This window comes from Eschrichtius robustus, chromosome 2 (assembly GCF_028021215.1).
Source record: "Eschrichtius robustus isolate mEscRob2 chromosome 2, mEscRob2.pri, whole genome shotgun sequence".
NCBI lineage: Eukaryota > Metazoa > Chordata > Mammalia > Artiodactyla > Eschrichtiidae > Eschrichtius > Eschrichtius robustus.
This window is the reverse complement of record NC_090825.1, coordinates 26,631,737-26,652,668: the sequence shown is the minus strand read 5'-3', so window position 1 is coordinate 26,652,668 and position 20,932 is coordinate 26,631,737. Positions and strand designations below refer to the sequence as shown.

General features: G+C 47.2%; 1 protein-coding gene across 1 annotated transcript in view; it reads left to right on the top strand.

Moving 5' to 3' along the window:
* The first annotated feature begins 4,302 nt into the window (after positions 1 to 4,302).
* The window catches only part of MTMR12 (myotubularin related protein 12), a 66,195-nt gene continuing 49,565 nt past the window's right edge, over positions 4,303 to 20,932 (top strand). The window contains exon 1 of the mRNA XM_068535199.1: positions 4,303 to 4,476. Coding sequence (XP_068391300.1) covers positions 4,309 to 4,476 — 168 coding nt within the window. The 5' untranslated portion in view covers positions 4,303 to 4,308. The remainder of the gene's footprint in view (positions 4,477 to 20,932) is intronic.

The window sequence follows — 20,932 nt, the reverse complement described above, 5'->3', positions numbered from 1 at the left end:
GATCCGTTCCTCACCATCTTCAGGGGAGGGTTGGAAGATGCATGGATTCAGCAAGAGGTTAAGGAATTTTCTATTTTCAGTGAAAGAAGAAGGCAAGTCTTCGCCATTTGCTAAAATTGGAATTTGGCAAGTGGCCATTAAATAACACGTGCATTTTAGTCCTCCTTGAATTTTATTTATTTATTCATTCATTCATTCATTCATTCATTTTTATTTTTAAAAAAATCAGGTCTGGGACTTCCCTGGTGGTCCAGTGGTAGAGAATTGGCCTTCCAATGCAGGGGACACGGGTTCGATCCCTGGTCAGGGCACTAAGATCCCATATGCCATGGGGCAACTAAGCCCACGTGCCACAACTACTGAGCCCACATGCCTCAACTAGAGAGCCTGCGTGCCCCAAACTACAGAGCCAACGTGCTCTGGAGCCTGTGCGCCACAACTAGAGAAGAGAAAACTCGCACACCACAACTAGAGAGAAGCCCGTGTGCCGCAACGAAAGATCCCATGTGCCTCAACGAAGATCCCACATGCCGCAACTAAGACCCGATGCAGCCAAACAAACAAACAAACAAATAAATAAATAAATCTTAAAAAAAAAAAAAATCAGGTCTTAGTTTGCATCCAAGTGATTTTAAAAGTGCAGGCTCTAACCGGATGCTAGAGTTTGAATTCTTGCTTCCCCTTCTTACCAATCAATTGCTGCCCAGGCTGCTTTTCAGCCAATACCCTTTCACTCAGGTGCAAATATTTATTGAAATCCTACTATGCTCCTGGTACCTATCACATAAAGATGAATAACACACAAGTAGGCTGCTTCAAGTGACTCCCAGCAGGAGGAAATGCAAATATCCAGGCTTAACTACCTGCCGGAGGAAAAATGTTCCCCCCTTGTGGGAGTACACACTTGGCTTCAGTTTGTGGGAAGAAATGGCACTGTCTTTGGTCTGGCACTCATTTCTTTGTGAGCTAAGATTTGTTCCTATTTATAATTCTCCAAGAGAGCTCAGGGCAGCATTAGGGGAAAGGAGTGACCTTAAACTAATATGTGTAAATTAAAATATTTCAAGGTCTAGGGGCCACCATCTGCGGTTATTAATAGACGGAGAATTATTTGACCTCAGCATGACAGGGATTTTTCAGTCAGTTGGGAGGGACTCTCCCAAGGAGATTTGATCCACACCCTAAAGATCAAGTGAAAAATATGCTGATAGATGGAGAACCTTAAGAGGAAGATGGAAACAGATGTTAGCTTATTCTCTGTCCTCACCCCCTTCCTGCTCCTTAAAGAAAGTGCGGGTTTTCATCAGTGAGCAGAAAACGCCCCTGGAAGCAGCAGGCACCCTCCATCTTTAACACCGTTCCTCACTTGCTGGCTATGATTTCTGAGACTGTATGGGCGCAGTGGCTGCATCAAGTTTCCAGAGTCATCACGTTGCAAACCCACTGGATGCTCAAGAGCTGGATAAAGTAATTATTATAGTCCAAGGATTGGGCCAGAGGTTAAAAACAAAAACAAACAAGGACACAAACAAAACCCCTTTGTTTAACAAGGTGCCACAGATCATCATCGGGAGAAGTCACTTTTCTTCTCCTTCTACAGTCCTGGGAAAGGGGTAAATTATGTCCTGCTTGGTGGGATTGTACTGTCAGCCAGCACCTGTTTAGTTCTTGCTGCCTACCAGGCATCTCCCGGATTACCTCGTTTAATCTGCATGACAATCCTCAGCCACATTGACATAGCTATTATCATCCCAGACAGAATTGCAGGCACAGAGGGATGAAGTAACTTGCCCAAGATCACAGATAATAAAGGGCCTAGTTATGGAGCTGCCAGCCTAGGGCAGGGATGGCTGCTTACCCCACCCAGAGACATGGGAAGGGGTTGGGGGGCTGTGCCTGACCCTGATCATCTCCTTGTCAGTGTCCAGGCACCCGTGGGGGGGAGAGGGGGATGGCGATGGCAGAACACAAGACTTCCCGCTCACTACTCCCCCTCTGATGATGAGGCCAGGTTGCCGCCCCGACAGAGGTAAGCAGGAGTCTTAGGTTTGGCTGGGGAGGGCCAGGGTGCCAGGGCAGAGTGGGCACCCAAGAGGACTGCGCAGGAGCTGAGGCTCCAAGACTCCTGGGCTTGTTCCATCGTCCCATCACGTTTCACTTAAAAAACACAAATCTGAAGATAAAATGATTCAGAATTTGAAGGCCGCAACCGCAGAGCATTAAGCCCCAAGCCCTTCTAAGTGCAGGCCTGTGTGACTGCACTAGTTGCATGTCCAGGAAGCAAGCCCTGGCCACAGGCAACCACGCCAACATACTGACTATGGTCAATGGAAGATCATGGAAAACTGAAAAGTCAGAATGTAAAGATTTGTTCAGACTGTAAAAATCTGCCCTGCCGTTTCACTTTGAAAAGTAAAAACTGCTGTGAAATATAAAGTGCTACTATTAGTCCCCACAAATAACTTCATTCCCGACACCTCCCTAAGGAGCGTCTTTCTTTATGAAGCCTGACTTGGCCTTCCTAAATAGAATTGACCACTCTTGTATTGTGCTCCTTGCTAATTTGTGTAATTATAATAATGTTCGGATCTTGGGCTTAGGAATCGGACACACCTGGGCTGGAATCCCGGCTCTGTCAGTGACCTGTTGTGAGACCGGGGCAAATTACTTGCTTCTGCTCTTCTTCTTGAGGATGGGGATAGTGCAACTCTGGTAGCTGCAGCCATGCTGTACTGGATAGGCTGAAGGATGGCAGTCAGCTTGAAATGAGACCACAGGCCTTGTCCTGACCTATGTTTTCAAAAGTAAGCACATTCGGGGATATGGGGACGTGTGTATGCATATGGCTGATTCGCTTTGTTGTGCAACAGAAACTAACACATTATTGTGAAGCAATTATACTCCAATAAAGATCTATTAAAAATAAATAAATAAAAGCTTGAGAGATTAAAAAAAAAAGTAAGCACATTCGTTTTCACTCAGATTTTATGTTTATTTGGCCTGGCTTTGGTGCGCGGGAGGGGGGAGGGGGCGGTCATGGAGATGAAGAGGGTAAAGGGCATTAGCCATTGATGAGACTAATGCTTACCAGGGTCTGACACGGAGAAAATTAACGGCAAATATTTATTATTAGTTTTTTCCACTAGACTGAGTTTCTTTTTTTCTTTTATAAATTTATTTATTTATTTATTTATTTATTGGCTGCGTTGGGTCTTCGTTTCTGTGTGCCGGCTTTCTCTAGTTGGCGTGCGCTGGGGCTACTCTTTGTTACGGTGCGCGGGCTTCTCATTGCGGTGGCTTCTCTTTGTTGCGGAGCGCAGGCTCTAGGCACGCAGGCTGCAGTAGTTGTGGCACACGGGCTTAGTTGCTCCGCGGCATGTGGGATCTTCCGGGACCAGGGCTGGAACCCGTGTCCCCTGCACTGGCAGGCGGATTCTTAACCACTGCACCACCAGGGAAGCCCCAAGGCTGAGTTTCTTGAGAGCTGGGTCCCTGTATTATTCATCTGTGTCTAACATAATGCTTGGTACCAAATGTCGAATTTAAATGAATTTTCTTTGCAATCTTCACTAAAAATGAGGGTTTTATCGATTACTTGGGAGGGTGAATAAAAGAAACCTCTTAAGGCCTTTTGATATTCTGTTAGAAACAGAAAGATTAAAAACAAAAAGTTTCGGAAAATTAGGTCGACAAGGCCTTTCATGATCAAACATTCAAACCCATTCCTAAGTGCCTAGCACTTGGTTTGTCTCATTTTTGTCTGCACTTATAATAGTAAGCCCGAACATCATTGATGGGGGTTTGAAACTCATTCGGTGAGATTCGATACACTACACTTTCACAAGTTTTATTCCAAAACGGCAAGGAAAAAGAAGAGAACGACTGCAGTGAACCAATGCTCACAACTTAGTGACCGCAGGATCACTTGGCGACGGCGACATTCTTGCTATGCAATCGCCGGGGAGTCCGGAAAGGACGCTCTCTGGATTGGTCAGAAGAAACATCTGTCCAGGTTCATTCAAGATGGGACTTGACGTGGGGCTCGGCCGGCAGAGCCTTCTGGCCAATCAGAGAACGCATGAGGGCGGGCTTTGCCGCAAGAGGGTGGAATGGAGCCTATCTCGGAAGGCGAGTATCCGCCAGGCAAACCGGCCTGTCGCCAGCGGAGGGGGCGTGGCCTCCGGCCGCGGGTTCCCGACTGCTTGGGCCTGCGCGCGGAGTGGGTGGGGCCCGCGTGCCTGGGCGGGGCGAGCGGTGTCAGCGGCGGAGCCGGATGCGGGCGGTGCCGCGGCCGCCGCTGCCCTGGGGATGGGCGGAGCCCCCGCCGCCAGTGCTGGTGGCCGCTGCGAGCGGCCGCCTCTGCTCCCGCGTGTCGCTGCTTCCCAAGGCGGCGGTATGCTGGGGAAAGGGGTAGTCGGCGGTGGCGGCACCACCAAAGCGCCCAAGCCCTCCTTCGTGTCTTACGTGCGCCCCGAGGTGAGGGGGCGCCGCGCGGGCGGGGCGTCGGACCGGAGCGGCCGGGGCGAGGGGCGCCTGCAGCCCCTTACCCGCCGCAGGAAGAGCCGCGGGCGCTTCCTGCCCGGGTGCCGGAGGGGAGCCTAGCGGAGTGAGGCCCCCAGGGGCGCGCTGGGCTTCCCGGCGGACCCGGCTGGGGATCCCCGACGCGGGCAGGCAGGTGCTCGAGTGCAGGGCCCGGCTTGCTGGCGACCAGGTGAAGGGGCCCGAGCCGGGAAGGTACTGCGGCCCGGCACGCTCCTGGCTACAGTGGAGGGGAGCTGGGTTTGGGACACCGAGAGAGAGTAAGAGCAGGGACGTCTGGACCCCCTTGGGGACCTGCCCAGAGCCTGCAGTCCGGGCGGGTCTGCCCTGCCCTTGGAATTTCTCAGTGAATCTGTAGAGCTTGCTTATCTCAGCTGCTTGCTTCTGAGAGTGCTATTTGATGCCGCGGGCGGGATACCGTGCACTGCCTCCCGCTTCCCATCAGCACTGCAGGGAGAAAGTGTGGGTCGGTCCCGGCCTCAGTCAGCCTCTACCTCTTCCTTGTGAATTCCCCTCTGTTGCTTCTTCCCCCTTTCATTTCACCCCCTCACCATCACCCTTTCGACCCCCCTCCTGCTTTCCTCCTGGAGTTTTACTGTCAAGTTCATTCATTCATTCAGAAAATATTTTTTGAGCTCCTACTCAGTGCCAGGCGCTGTTCTAAAACTGCTTGGGGGTATACATCAATGAACAAAACAAAGATCCCCATTCTCCCGGAGCTTATCTGAGGGAGAGAGGGGTAAACAATGAATAAAATAGGTATAAGTAAATTATATGGCATATTAGAAGTTGAAAGTATCATGGGAAAAGAAAAGACCTCCTTCTCCTCCTTGCACAGTGGCATTTGAGCAAAGACTTGAAGGATGCTTGGGATCTGAGGGAAGAGTCTGGAGTGCTGGAGGGCCATCAAGGAAACCAGCCCTGCAGAATCCAGGGGAGGAGGGGGAGAGTCCTAGGAGAGGAGGTGAGCGAGGTTACAACCTGTAGGCCTTGCTGAGGGCTTCTTGAGCAATAGCTCCCAATCCAAATGCCTAATTAGATGCATTTTCATTTTGGATTTCTGAAGGTTTTTTCCTGCTCCTCTCTCAGCACTTTAAACAGCAATGTGCAGAAGCACCAGCGAACTCTTCGGCTGTCTTCACACCTCTGTAAAGCAGAGGCAGGCGGGCTGTGGATGAGAGGGCTTGATCAAGGACAGCTTCTCTAAGACCACCTGTGGCCTGAAGCCTTTGCATATATATCTTTAAATTCAAATGTGTGTCTTTTTTTCCAGTGGAGAGTACTCTTGAAATGGGTCTTATTTTTAGTCCTAATTTTTAAATAAAAACCACTTCCTCTGTAAGTGCTTGATAAGGAGTCAGGGTCATCTTGCATATTCAGCAGGCTCTCGTATAGTATGGAGGGTAAGAAATGTGGTCAGTTTCTCTTTGTGTCTTTTTTGATGGAGACCTGGTTGAAACGCAACTGGTCTTTTAACCTTTCCTCTTTAGGGAGACTAAACTACAAGTGGAAGGTCTTCTGAAATGTGGCCAGAGTTCAAGAATGTTCGAATTTTTTATCCACCAAGAGCACATGTTGTAATTAGACATGTTTACCCTCTTTGCCCACAGCTCCTGATATATTTCCTTTGAGGGATAATTAGGGAAGGGGAGTGGTTCAGCCCCAAAATAAGCCTGAAGTGGTCACATTTTTCAGATCCTTATAGTTGGCAGTTTTGTTTTCTTGCAAGAAAATAGTGCTGTGTAGACACTATGCTTCTTTGTTGAAATCTGTCTCAAAAAATATTTTGTAACAGGATAAGGCTCTGACCTAAATCATGGATGGTTTTTAGAAGGTAAGGGAATGAGGGAGTAAGGAGACAATTTGCTGTTAAGTACAGTATAGCTTTTGCTAGCTATTACGTTATGGGAAATGCATGTGAGCAGCTTCAAGGTATAGCCTATGTGCCTCTGAGAGCACTGGGTCTGGTAACCTTCTCTTGGCTCAGTAGGAGGAGACTTTAGAACACTTTTCTGAAGACTGTCATTCTGCTGTTTCTCTTCCTTTCCCTCACACTGCCCTCATCTTTACTGCTTGTCACATGTGTTTTCCTATCACTGTCTTCTTTGTATGCTCTTTGCTTTTGTTAGCTGGGAAGTCGCAATTTCTCACACACCTTTTTGCTGGTAGATCACTAAGCTTCCAGAACATCCTTCACGCCTTCACGGTGTAAAGTGCCTTATGATACCTGTGCCTGGTGATGAACTTGTTCTAGGCTGATCAGATCTTAGAAGATGTATCAACAGCTGCATTCTGTATGCCAAAGAGGCTATCAAGAGCCAGCACTTTCTATTAAAAACAGAAGGCTCAACTGGATAAAGTATTTGAAGATGATGCTTTACATGATGGCTTATTTTTTTTGTCTTGTGATCAGAAAGGATTGGCATTGGACAGCCTAAAATGAGGGGTGGGAGTTAACTTCACCTGTTAAAATTGGATCTCTGCCACAGTAACTTGGCTTTTCTGTTGTCATTGATTCTCCTAAATCAGTGAATGTGAAAGTTAAAATCCTGAACTGTAATTTAGGATCTTTGGTCATGTTTGTGAACTCTGCCCAGAGGGTTGCAGGTCAGTAAATTGCGTAAATGGGAAGCTGATGGTTCTGGAAGCTGAGGTGAACAGGAGGGAGAGAGCTGGGCCTATCTTGGTGGTACCCAATGGCTGGTACTTAAAAACATCTCAACACCTCCACCCCAGCTTAGCCTCAGACACAAGGTGCCTCTGTGCCGGGGAACCCTGGATGCTGACCTCTGCTTCAGGGAGGTGTTTGGTTATAGTTTGGGTGCCAGATCCACTTTTCTTATTAAGTAAAACACCTGTTTGAATTATTATTATTTCAGAAGTCAAAGTGTTCATTGTAGAAAAATAGGACAATATAGATAAACAAACAAATTTTTTACAGAAAAATTATAAGCTTATTAACGACTTGGAATGTATCCTGTCGGATACGTGTGTGGGTGTATGCATATGTTTTTTACCAAAATGGGACTAATATTGCTGATCACATTATTTTGTAATCTGCCCATTTCACCAGAAATGTATATTGTAAATGTCTTTCTATGTCCATTGTTAACCTATAACTTCGTTTTAAATTAGACCCCTTTTCCTCAACAGAAACAGACAGTGTGATGGGGAGATGTTAGGTAGCACGAAGAGCCCAAGAAAGTAGTGTGGTTTTTAAATGGTTTTCTAGCTAGTCACCTTCTCTGGTGCTGAATGACAATTCTGATTCTTTAAGACTGTCAGTTCTCTGCTCAGTTACCTGGAAATTGTAAGCACTGGTTTGGTAATTCATAGTGGTTAGAAATGCTTAGTGTCTGTACCTGGCAGCTTGTAAATAAAGGACCCTTAGGTGATCCTAAGAGAAAGTTCTGATTTAATAAGAGCCGGTTCCATTGTGATAAGGGAGCCGAATAAAAGCCTCAGGGTGCTTGTGTGTTGTTCTCTGAAACTAAGACCAGGAAAAATTCAGCTTTTAGAGTTTGCTGTACTTGTGCCTGTGTTTGTGTGGTATTCCAAATATGGTTAAGATGTACTTTCTAGTTGAGTTCAGGTCAGTGCTTGACTTGAATGTACTAATAATAGTTATTAATTACTTAGTTGTGGATTTTTAGACTTGGAAGAGAATTTAAAGATGGTCCACTCCACCCCTGAACTCTTCCTCTGTTATGTTGATGTGGAAATGAGGCCCAGCGGGGTTAATTGCCCTACCCGGGGTACAGTGTTATTGTAGAACAGAGTTTAGAGCTGTCTCTGGAGGCCAGCAGTGCCTGTGGCTAAGCCAGACCCACAGCAGTTCAGGAAAGGTTTTATATAGATGTGGGGAGAAAAGGCAAGAAGAGACGTGAAGATTGAGAAGGGTCCAAAAAAAAATCCAGATTTAGGAGCCGATTTTTTTTCTTCTTATTGATCCCTCAGGGAAAAGAATGCATTCAATTGCCTCTTCCTCATTTAAGGCCATTTCTTTTGGTCGGGAGAAGTGAACCCATGATCCTGAATTCTTCCCAGAGATAGGACTGCAGATATATATCAAAATAAACAAACCAAGAATTCACTGATATTCATTAGGCACTTCTGTGTCCCAGAAACTGCTTATCTCATTTCATCTTCATCTGTCTTATGTGGCAGATACTACCATTACCTCTCTTTTTTGTGTCTAGATGTGGAAAGTGAGACCCAGAGAGGTTAAGTACCTTACTCAGGGTCACAGCTGGCAAAGGTTGGTGCCAGAATTTAAACTAGGGCCTTCTGACTCCAGGGCCATTCTCTTATCCCTCTATTTGTGAATGCAGGGAATATCATTAGTGAAACATGCTTATAGGCATGCCTGGTGTTTGCACGCTAGAGTGCTTTCTCATTCCTGTTCTCTAGCAGCGGTTTCTTTCTTGGCATTTGTTAGGTTCTCCACCAGGGGATCGTGAGCAGATATGGGGCTCGTTGGAGATATGGTTAATTTGTTCAACAGATATTTATTCAGCACCTACTAGTACCAGGCACTATTCTAGATGTTGGGGATCCAAAACAGATGAAATGATTGAGATTATTTTTTGGTGGAACACTATGGTATTGGACTGCTAACTTTGATGACTTCGATGGATCGATGACGAGAGGAGATTGGCTTAGCCTAAAACAGACCTCCTTCCTCAGTTCTAGCAATAAAAAATACCTTTTAAAGCAAAATCTAGACCCATTACTTTAAGACTCTATAACTTTTTCTCCATTCCAAACTAATTTTTTAATGGCAGAATTTTCTCCTTCAGCTTAGAGGTCATCCATAGTGATTTAACAGGCCATTAAAGGACATTAAAAGTTCTTCCTAAAATGACCACTTTCTTAGCTGTGGCTTGAGCCTGATGATCTGTCCGAATCTTCCGCTTTTTCTCTCCTGCATGTGCTTCCTGCGGCATCTCCCTGGGTCCCATCCAACACCACACAGCTTCTGCAGATAGAGCACCAAAGATGTCATGAGGCTATTGTCAGGCAACACTTCCTGCAGCCCATCAAGCAGCTGCCACACAGACAGCCCCCGTCTTAGCCAGCCTCTCTTCTGCGCCCTGCTTCCGTCTCTGAAGCTAAAACCAGCACTGCTGTCAAAATCTTAGGCTGTGGGGAACCCATGCTTAGAAATTTAAATTCTAGATCCTTCTCTGAACAACCTCAACAGAATGTTTGATATCCTTTGACTACTTCCACGTGAAACTGTTTTATGTCACAGTGTGCTTTAGAGAGAACTCAGTTTTGGGGGGGGGGGGTCAGAAAATTTTTTTATCACTTTAAAAGATGTATACCTTATTTTTATGATAAAGACAATGTTGCAGACTTTGGAAGTTAGAAAAATAAAATTACCCGTAATTATGCTACCCTAACCAAAGCAGTTATTTCCATTTTTTAGTATGTCTAGGCTTTGTCTGTGTCTTATATGGTTGCACTCATAATATGTGTAAAAATTTGTAGCCTGCCCTGCGGTTGTTGTGTTTGAAGGTGGCACCGCTGATTTGTGTCAGCAGAGCAGAAACTTCGAGTCGTTTTTCCAGCAGGAAGCCTCCCTCAGTTTCTCATCAAGTTACGCTTGTGACTTCTGATGTGCTTTTTTTTGGAGAACAGTGGGTTTGCAGTTTAATGAATCATTTACAATAAACTTCTTGAGGTAGATTAGGAGGTAGGACTGAGCTGGAATAATTCTGCTAACCTCTAATATTCTGCTGCTTTGGAAGGCAGAAGAGAGGAGGTGGAAGTGGAGAGGGACTCCAGGAGGGAGCGAAGCTGCCCGAGAGCTGGAAGGGCCGCAGGGCTTCCCCCTTTCCTTAATCCCCTCTGCACACCTGGGGTGTCACCCTCCAAGGAGAGCAAGCACTTGTCATCGCTCTCCCTTGCTAGCTGTGTGTGAGGCCAGTCCTTTAAGCCTTGGTCATAGTTCTACCCGAAAAGTGGGGATAATAATACCCATCTTATCTGATATGTATATGTGAACATTTATGAATCTGAACTGTGGTTGTGCACACAAAGCCCTCAGCAGAGTGCCTGGCGCCTGGGTAGCCTTCAGGAGATGTGGGCTTTCATTGTTGCTGTTGCTCAGGAGCCACCTGGATGGTTTCAGAAAGTACTTAATCGTCAATCTTAGAATACAGGATCTTTCCCAGCTAAGGTATTAATGACAGTGGAATATTTAGTTGTTGCGGTTGTTGCCATGGTATCATGCCAGGAAAGTTCACTGTGGTAACTCTTTCTTAGAGTATTTTTCACTATCTCGGAAAGTTTCTTTTCTTCTTTTCTTTGTTCTTTTATAGGTTTGATGATGATTTGATTATATTTAAAATTCCAAACCTAATTTAGCAGTTGACTTTTTTCTTTGTTAACATTTGGCCTTTGACATTTTGCTAGATTCTTTCTGTGGACTTATTTTTTCTCTTCCCTTATTTCTGAGTCTCTCTATCATAGGCCAGATTTTGTCCATCACATCTGGTCAATGACTTACTTAAGATACGAGTAAATAAAATCAAATTACCTCTGGGAGTAATAATTCTCTTTACCTACTTCAAAGGCAGTTGCCAGACTGTGCTGTTTTGATTTTATATGTAAACGCTTTTCCCTCCTGTGCCCCTTCGTCATTCCTTGTAGACCTGGCTGGTGGGCAGCCTTTCAGAGGTGGCATCTAAACCATCACTTGTTTGCTTTGGGGGGAGAGAATGGCTTCAGCCACGAGAAAAGCAGGGTCTGTGTATGAAAGCGCTGGCCACAGTGGTGAAATATTTTGAAGTCTACCCTTCCCTTGTGACACGTTGCCAACCCCTGTTTTAGGCAGTGGTCCTGAGCTGCTGGGGTTTTTTGCTTTTGTTTTTGCTGAGAGAGTTTTTTAAGATTTCTGAGAATGCATTTGAAGGGAATGATCCCAGTTTTTTGGATGAAAAATCTCACTGTGTTCGTACCTTTTCTCCGTATATAAAATTGAATTCGTGTTTTGCTTTAATTCCTTGAGATCCACTTCCCAGTGTGACTTCACCTCTCCGAGCCTTCCTTTCCTCACCTGTGACGCCGGATGCCCATCTTCCCGGCAGGCTTATTTTGAGCATGAGAAGAAATACCATGTACACCCAGCTTGGGACCTGATACGTGGCAGATACTCAACAACTGCTAGGTGCTTTTATTATTATTAACAGTAACTTGAATCAGAAGAATTATTGAGTGTGTAACTACCATTTGCTAAGCACTGTGTTAGAATTAGGAATAAACCAAAAAAAATAGCAGTCTGTGCACTCAGGAGGCTCACGTTCTGCTGGAGAGATGGCAGGTCGACAGATGGCCGTGACGTGCAGAGGTAGGTGCTGCCTGTTGATGAGGGGGCAGCACACGATGCTGTCGGGCACGGAGGAGGGCCCGCTGCTGCCTCTCAGCAGCATCTGGCCTCATCGGAAGGTTGCGTGGGACTTGGAAAGGGCAGCGTTGACGTGGGCTCCGCTGTGGGGAGGAGGAGGAGGATGCAGTGGGCAGGTAGGAGGCAGAACTTGAAAGGCTTACAGGCGCGTGGGGACCAGGTGGTCAGACCATCTGTCCTCTTCCCTTATATAAGGTGCACGCGGAGGTGCAAGTGAGGCAGGTCCTGAAGAGTAGAATCCAGGGGCACCACTGGGACATGCCTGTTGTTCCCTGCTTTCTGTGGATGCTGCTTTACAGGTCCGTCTGGCTCTTGGTGAGCCTGTAGGCAGCTTCTCATCTTGCTCCAAGATCATGGAAAAGCTACTGCCCCAAGGCTTTTAGCTCCCTGCCAGCTACTCGGCTGACCTAGTATTTACATAGCAGCTCTGGAGGGGGACCAGGAGGGGACGCACAGAAGGCAGCGCCATGTGTTTCTGCAGCTGCTGTTGGTCCCATCCGTTCGCTTCAATGATAAGATTCCGACAGGTCCGTGACTGCTCCCTGACACCTTTCTTCTAGCGCTTGTGCACATTCCAGCGCTGCCCTCTTCACTTTCAGTGTGATATGCGGGTTAGGAGCATGGCTTTGGAATTAGAGCTTTGCTACTTGCTGTATGGATTTAAGCTGGGTATGTAACTTTTCTGAGCCTCAGTTTCCTGACCTGTGAGATGGGAATGAAAGTAATAGTATCTAACCCATACAAGTGACGTTAGTCTTAAGTGAGGCGATCCGTGGAGAGTTGCTAACTCAGTACAACTTGGCATGTAGTAAACACTTATGAAATGTTACCTGCTGTAGTTGCTGTTACTCTTCACCCCAGAAGCTGCAGCTGTGTGTCTTCATTCATGTGTTTGTTTCTTGGGCCGCCAGAGCAGGTCCCGATAATGGCAAGACTTGACCTACGTTCCCTTCGAGCATTGTTCTTCGCTTGCACTCTCAGAGGCTTGTGTCTGGAGCCAGTGGTGCTGTCCCTCTTATTGGACCCTGCCATACCCACAGTGGGTGCCCTTTCCGTTTCCCCTCGGGCACCGATTTCTTTTTCAGTGAGTTGTTTCATGGATTCCCTCTCTGTCCTCCTGTAACAGTATCCTCCCTTGTCTCAAGGGCTTCCAGGAGGACCTGGGGTTTGGGCAGCACGTTAGGTCCTGGGCCTGAAACTCCAGTTCAGCTGCACTTCCCTCCTTCCTAGCTGCTGCCAGCGGCCCCTCCTTCCCGAGTCACGTGTGGTCCAAACCATTCGCAGTCCCCAGGGTGCCCTTTGAGAGGGGCCTCTGTGGTGGTCTGTCTTCATTTCCATCGCCACTCTTCCTGCTGGCATCTCCTCTCATGCCCGGGACCACCGACCACAGCTGCTTACCTGGTCTCTCCACCTGCCACTGCTCCCTTCTGCATGCCCCTCCCCGAGACACTCCTCCCATCACGGCCAGGCTCCTTTTGGACGCAGCCTTCACGTGTCATTTTCCTATTTAAGAGTCCTCCATGCCCCCTGCCCCTTCCACTGTTCCAAATCTTAACGTGCTTTCCAGGCTGACCCCAGGTTCTGACTGCTTCTGGTTTGTTGAAAGATAAGTAGCTTGGATTTGGGAACCCTGGGCTCTGGCTGTTTCTTTTCTGTGTGTCCTTGAGGGAGCCCCTTCAACCTCTTTGGGTCTCATTTCCTGATTTATAGAGTTGGATTAGACAAGTGTTTTTAAACGTATTTTGTGCAAGGAACTTTTTTTTTTTTTTTTGAACAGTGTGGTTCTTGAACAACTTTTTCAAAACGCACTGTCCCAAGTGCTGCTGTGGAGATTCAGACAGGCCCCAGGGGTGGAGAAGGGTGTGTGTGTGTCAGGGTGGGAGTGGGGACCCGCAGCAGGAACCTGTGTTCTTTCTGTTAACTGTGATCTCTTCCTTCAGCCCCTGTTGAGAACTGCTATTTCAAATGAAATCATAAAGGAAACCCCAAAATAGAGAAAGACCAGAAGAGAGAGGGTATGAGAAGTACAGCGTGAAAAGCCCCAGACCAGGCAGTACCGGAGGCTCTTGTTACCTCAGCCTCGCTGCATTCTCAAGTCTTTGCTCGTAACTGCCATCCTCCTTTTTGTCCGTGATACAGGCTGTCTATAGCTCTGGGTTTTGGTGATGCCATTTGAGTGTTTATTCTCTACTCCTTTGTGTATAATTGTTCTATGTCTGTGGCTTGTATTTCCCCAACAGAACTGTAAGCTCCTTGAGGGCAGGGCTGTAGTGCCGGCCACTCAGTGTGGCCTTGTGGAGCTCAGGGTGGCTTCAGAGAGGGCTGAATGGACTGTGGCCCAAGGCCATCCCTGGAGAGGGCCTCAGAAGGTAGCTGGTGGGAGCTTCACTCAGAGGTCTTTTTTTTTTTTTTTTTTAGAATACAACATTTGAACATTTATTTAACTTTCTTTTATACTTACTTAGGGTTATAAATTTCAAATATAACACTTTTAATTTTTGTTTACATCCCCGTCATTGAAGATGGCAAATGTTAACCAAAACAAGTCCCTGCAAAGTCACATGACCAAGGGCTTGGCTACAAGAAAGAACAAAGAATTAAAGTCCATGATGCAATTTACCAGACAGTGATGCAGAGATGAGTTTGCAAGGAGCTAGCATTCTGGCTGGAGTGGTGGATGGAGGAGAGTGGGCACTGATTGTGGTATGTGCTACAAAGAAATACAAAGAAACAAAAATAAAATACATTCCTGTGGACTCCATTTACTCAGAGGTCGTTTTTATATCTCCTGCAGAGTGATTTGGGGGAGGTGAGGTTGAGAACTAGGTAAGGAACTTCAGCGTGATTGCTGACTCTACTCTTGGTCTTTGTGCCCCAAGAGTCTGCTTTGGCCTGAGATGCTTTGCCTAAAAATACCCCTTTTCGCTGTCACTGTGGCTCTTAGTTTGGTAAACTGGTGACCTGTGTGGACACCTGAAGCCCAGCTGTTCCCCATGATGTGTCTCCGGCTGCTCTGCTTCCTCAGGCAGCTCCCGTTCCAACAAGCGAGCAGACCCTCTCTGTTGGAATTAAGCCAGCTTTTTGTTGAGGTCAGATCTGTGGGTTCCGAGGCTTAACACTGCTACGGTGGGTCTTACCATTTCCTCTCTAGCCTGAGGTTCTTACTAGGGAGAATGTGCTAAAGTGTTTGGATTATTTAAAGGCCTGAGGAATGCCTGGTAAGAGTGATCCTTGCTAAGAAGCATGAGTAATCCTTTCACTGCTGTTCAGTAAATGATGGGCTGTCAAAACAGGTGAGGGCTGTAGTTTGGATCTTGGTGGGCAGTTACTTTCTTCCTTCAAAAAGAAAAAATCTGAGGTAGGGGAAAAAAAGCAGTAAATCTAAATGTGAGAGAAAGGATTTAGAATGACACATGAGTAAGCATTGCTTAGCTGTTGGGGTAAGGGTGCTGTCTGAGGTTGTTGCCTATTTCCCTGTCCTGGAGACTTGTTACAGTTGAAGGGACACTTGATGGTATTATTTTGGTTTTTTTTTTAATTTAAAAAAATTTTTTTTATTTACTCCCCTTCCCCCTGCTTTTTTTTTTTTTAGTAGAGGGAAGGATTATTTATTTATTTATTTATTTTTGGCTGTGTTGGGTCTTCGTTTCTGTGCGAGGGCCTTCTCTAGTTGAGGCAAGCGGGGGCCACTCCTCATCGCGGTGCGCGGGCCTCTCACTATCGCGGCCTCTCTTGTTGCGGAGCGCAGGCTCCAGACACGCAGGCTCAGTAGCTGTGGCTCACGGGCCTAGTTGCTCCGCGACATGTGGGATCTTCCCAGCCCAGGGCTCGAACCCGTGTCCCCTGCATTGGCAGGCAGATTCTCAACCACTGCGCCACCAGGGAAGCCCTAGACATATATTTTTGCGGATAATGGATGCTTAGTCTGAAATGCTCTTGAGAGTTCCCAGCTTGCCCTGTGAAGTGAACATGTATTGTGACTGAGAACTGATTTGCATGATGAGTAAACAGCAGAGTCCTTAAGGACTAGGTCCCAACCCTGCCCCGCATCTGTGGTCTTGTAACCTTGAGTCCAGACAGAGATCGTTAGTTCGCCTCTTACTGCATGTCTGCTCCCCTGGCTTCAGGTGCTGCTGTCGTGCTTTATTGTCAGAGTAATTGTTGCTTGTATCCAACTGCCAAGGCAGTGTAAGGTTAGTAGAGTGGAGCTGTGGTCAGTGGCAAAGCTGGTACCTGGTCAGGCTGGCTCGGAAGGGAGCGGAGCCCCCTGGCCGGGAGCGGGGAACCGGCAGCCCTGGGAATCAGCTCCAGGGAACAAATCTTATTTTGATTTCTCTAGCTTCCTACACCAGGACAGTAGATAGATTCACTTAGTCTCTAGTCTCTATCCTCAGTGATAAGGCTTCCGATTTAAAGTCTGTCTTTGAATGTGCCCCTGCCCTATCCATGAGACTAGAAAGTGTTCCAGAAAGCCAGCTAACGGAGAGGTATGGGAAAGGCCAGTAATACCTGCCACTAATCACATACTTAGGTAGTAATTTTTATTTATTTTATTTATTTTTAAATAATTTTATTCATTTATTTTTGGCTGCGTTGGGTCTTCGTTGCTGCGCGCGGGCTTTCTCTAGTTGCGGTGAGCGGGGGCTACTCTTCGTTGCGGTGCGCGGGCTTCTCATTGCGGTGGCTTCTCTTTGTTGCGGAGCATGGGCTCTAGGCATGTGGGCTCAGTAGTTGTGGCTCGCGGGCTCCTAGAGCACAGGCTCAGTAGTGGTGGCACAGGGGCTTAGTTGCTCCGCAGCATGTGGGATCTTCCCGGACCAGGGCTCGAACCTGTGTCCTTGGCATTGGCAGGTGGATTCTTAACCACTGGGCCACCAGGGCAGTCCCTTATTTTTTTTTATTTCTTTTTTTTTTAAAAATTATTTAATTAATTAATTATTTATTTATGGCTGTGTTGGGTCTTCGTTTCTGTGCGAGGGCTTTCTATAGTTGCGGCAAGTGGGGGCCACTCTTCATCGCGGTGCGCGGGCCTCTCACTATCGCGGCCTCTCGTTGCGTAGCACAGGCTCCAGACGCGCAGGCTCAGTAATTGTGGCTCACGGGCCTAGTTGCTCCGCGGCATGTGGGATCTTCCCAGACCAGGGCTTGAACCCGTGTCCCCTGCATTGGCAGGCAGATCCTCAACCACTGCGCCACCAGGGAAGCCCCCTTATTTTTTTTAAACTTAAAATTTTTTCAAAAATTTTTTTCTTTTGAAGTATAGTTGATGTACAGTATTATGTAAGTTACAGGTGTACAACAGTGATTCACAATATTAGGTAGTAATTTTGGATGGAGTAAATTTGAATAGAGCTGTCTCTCAAGAACTATGTTTAGGATTAAAGAATATTATCAGGATCAAGAATTATTCGTTTCTTTGTATGTTTTCTTTTATTATTATTTATTTATTTTGGTTGCGCTGGGTCTTAGTTGCGGCATGTGTGATCTTTTAGTTGCTGCATGCGGGCTTCTTAGTAGCAGCATGCGTGTGGGATCTAGTTCCCTGACCAGGGATCGAACCTGGGCCCTCTGCATTGGGAGCGTGGAGTCTTACCCACTGGGCCACCAGGGAAGTCCCCGTGTGTTTTTTTGTTAATGCATGCTTTCAGTAGACTTTTATTGGCAATTTACTGTCTAGGAGTATGCTAGGAGTTGAGGCTAAAAATACCTAAAATACAGCCTCAGTCCCCAGTTTGCATCATTGGTTGGGGAGACAGACAAGGTAAGAGACTATTGTGATGCAAGAAAGCTTTTTAATTTTTTTAAATTTTATTTATTTATTTATTTATTTTTGGCTGCATTGGGTCTTCATTGCTGCGTGCAGGCTTTCTCTAGTTGCGGTGAGCGGGGGCTACTCTTTGTTGGGGTGTGTGGGCTTCTCATTGCGGTGGCTTTTCTTGTTGCGGAGCGCAGGCTCAGTAGTTGTGGCTCGCGGGCTCTAGAGTGCAGGCTCAGTAGCTGTGGCACATGGGATTAGTTGCTCCACGGCATGTGGGATCTTCCCGGACCAGGGCTGGAACCCGTGTCCCCGGCATTGGAAGGCGGATTCTTAACCACTGTGCCACCAGGGAAGCCCTATTTATTTATTTATTTATCTATCTATCTATCTATCTATCTATTTATTTATTTATTTAGCTGGGTCTTAGTTGCGGCACGCGGAATCTTTTAGTTACGGCATGTGGGCTCTTAGTTGCGGCATTCAGGATCCAGTTCCCTGACCAGGGTTTGAACCTGTGCCCCCTGCACTGGGAGTGCAGAGTCTTAACTGCTGGACCACCAGGGAAGGCCCAGGAAGGCTTTGCAGAGGACTTGAACTGTGTGGACAGTGGACTGGACGAATTGGGTGGGCAGGACTGGGGAGAGCGGACTCTGGGGTCCAGTGGCTGTGCCGGGGGCTGGATGGCGGGAGCAAGACTCCGATCACGGGAGTGTGCAAGGTGCGTGCTGGTGGCTGGAAGGAAGAGCGGCAGCAGGCAAGGACGGGCGTGGATGGATTCTGGAGCTGTTAAGGAAGCAGAGCAGACAAGATCATGAGAGGCAGGGGGTAGCCGAGAATGACTGCTGGGTGCACGGTAGGGCCAGAGTCCAGCAGACAGCAGGTTCGGCGAGGGGTGGGGGGAAGTGATGAGCTGACTTAGAAATGTGAATTTGGAGGGTCTGAGGGACATTACAGTGCATGTGGCCAGGAGGCTGTTTGGGGTCCAGATCTGGAGCTCTGAAGAGAGATCTGGAGTAGCGATACATTTGAAGGGAGGAGGGTTGTCAGCATATGTTGTGGGAGAGCTTCTCCAAGGAACAGAGGTCCTGTGGACCCTGCCCAGAAAGGAGGTGAGAAAGAGCAGCCAGCCAGAGTGTTGGTCGTTTGGCCCGGAACGCATTTCTGCGGATTTTCAGGTCTCAGTCTAAATGGCACTTCCTGAGGGTAGCAGTCTTTGCTGACCCTCTCCGAATGCGGTTAGGTGTGTCTGCTGTGTTCCTGTTGTGGCCTCCCGCACAGCGTAGCAGTGTACACGAGTCATTACTGTTGCTTGTGCTGTGGTCAGACTCCAGTGTGCTCTGAGGAGGTCGGGGCTGTGCCTTGTGTTCACATCTGTTTTTGCTGTGCTGGTACAGCAGGTGCCTAAGAAATGACAGTTTGGTCAATGAAAGAGTGTCTGAAAGGCCAGGGGGAGGAAACTGTCCCTGGGGAGGATGTGGTCGGTGGACAGGAGCAGGTTTATTGTAGTGAAGGGCATGGCTCTAGACAGTCAAACCCAGGCTCAAGTCTCACTTCACTTAACCTTGGTCAACCTCATTTTCCCCATCTCTAAAATGGGAACAGTAATGGCAGTTAAGAGTTGTAAGGATTAAGTGAGATGATGCGTAGAGAGATAACCTTCTGCAGGTGTCTAATGTTTATTGCACTGAATACCCAGTTTTCCAGTTATAATTTTTTTGTCTGTCTAAACATCTTAAGGGCAGAAGTCAGTTCTTCATCTTTTTATACGGGGCATTTGGTAGTTAGGTTACTCAGGAGCTGTTGAAATGAATTGGTATCTATTGGCGGTGGGTCATCTTGCACCTCTGAGTAACCAGACATACAGCTTGAGTGTTGACTCACTGGTTTCGCTGCACAGGCTCATGGGAACCCTGTGCTTTGGGCCACTCCTTCTCAGAGACGTAGTTCTGAGAGGAGATCAGATGGACACCTCATAAATGCTGGGCCACCTGTATGAGGTGGGTCGCAGTGGGTGTGTCTCCTTTGGGCTACAGGCTTGCTGGAGAATGGGTGGCAGTTCTCACGTCTTGTCTGGCACAGACGTGGCCAGAATAAGAGTGCTTCTGGCTCCGCATGGGGCGAGTTTCTTAGATGTGAGGGCAGTGGCAGCTGCGTGTCCTGGGAATTGTGGATACTCACCGTGGCAGCAGGAGCAGATGTAGCTCCTTTTGACCTGTGGGGTAAAATGTGCGGAAACTGGAAGACTTGCTGTTCATGCCCTTTATCCTCTTTTTAAGCTAAAACAAACATTAAAAAGTAGCCATAGCATTGGGGTAAATGTTGAAATAGGAATTAACCCAAAAACCCCAACCTTGATCCTCCCACTCTGGCAGAACTACTCTCCATTTATGTTCATGCCGCTGTTCTAACTGAATTCAGGCCACTGAGATACCCTAGTTTTGAAGACTTGGACGTTCTTTGACCAGTGCCAGCAGTCTCTGCTATTCTTTTGTGCCATAATAGCAAGCTTTGTCCACACTCAGATGGAGTAGCAAGAGGTGCTGCACAAACCACAGGGATGGTGTTTAACGCCCCATTTGTTGAAAATTTGCATCATTTTCAAATGAGTTCCTTTTCAGGCCTCTTGCAGAGAAAAGTCTGTCAGCATAACTAGTAGAACCAGTTCTGCTTGATTGTTAAAGAACTGTACTTTTCTAACCTTCTTTTCTTACACATTGAGCATGATACTTAATTGGGGTCAGTAAGGAATTTTATCCCACGTGTCATAGCTCTGGAAGTACGATTGTGACCATTTGCTGATTAGGCAGCTGGGCAGGGAGTATCAGAGTTGAAGAGTAGTGGGATAGAAGGAGCAAAGGGTTAAGGGGGACTCCGGGCCCTTTGCCGAAACCAGGTGACAGTTTCAGAAGCTCCCACTGCTCCAGAGAACAGGGCTAGTGCAGAGGCAGCTGTCCCTGGATGCTGGTTGAATTTCCTCTGAGATCCTGGGATGATTCCAGGCCCATCCATGGCACCTGCTCTCCTGCAGTTCTTACTGGACAGGCTTCATGACTTCTGGTCTTTCTGGATTAATACCACATACATGACAGCCTTTAATGGAATGTTCTTTACAGTATGATGAGAGCATTTGGTGATGCCACCCACGTCAAAGCCCAAGCCTAGATATTGTCTCTTAATCTCCTTCCCATGTGTTTCTCTGTTTCCTGCTGGAGTGTTTTTAAAAA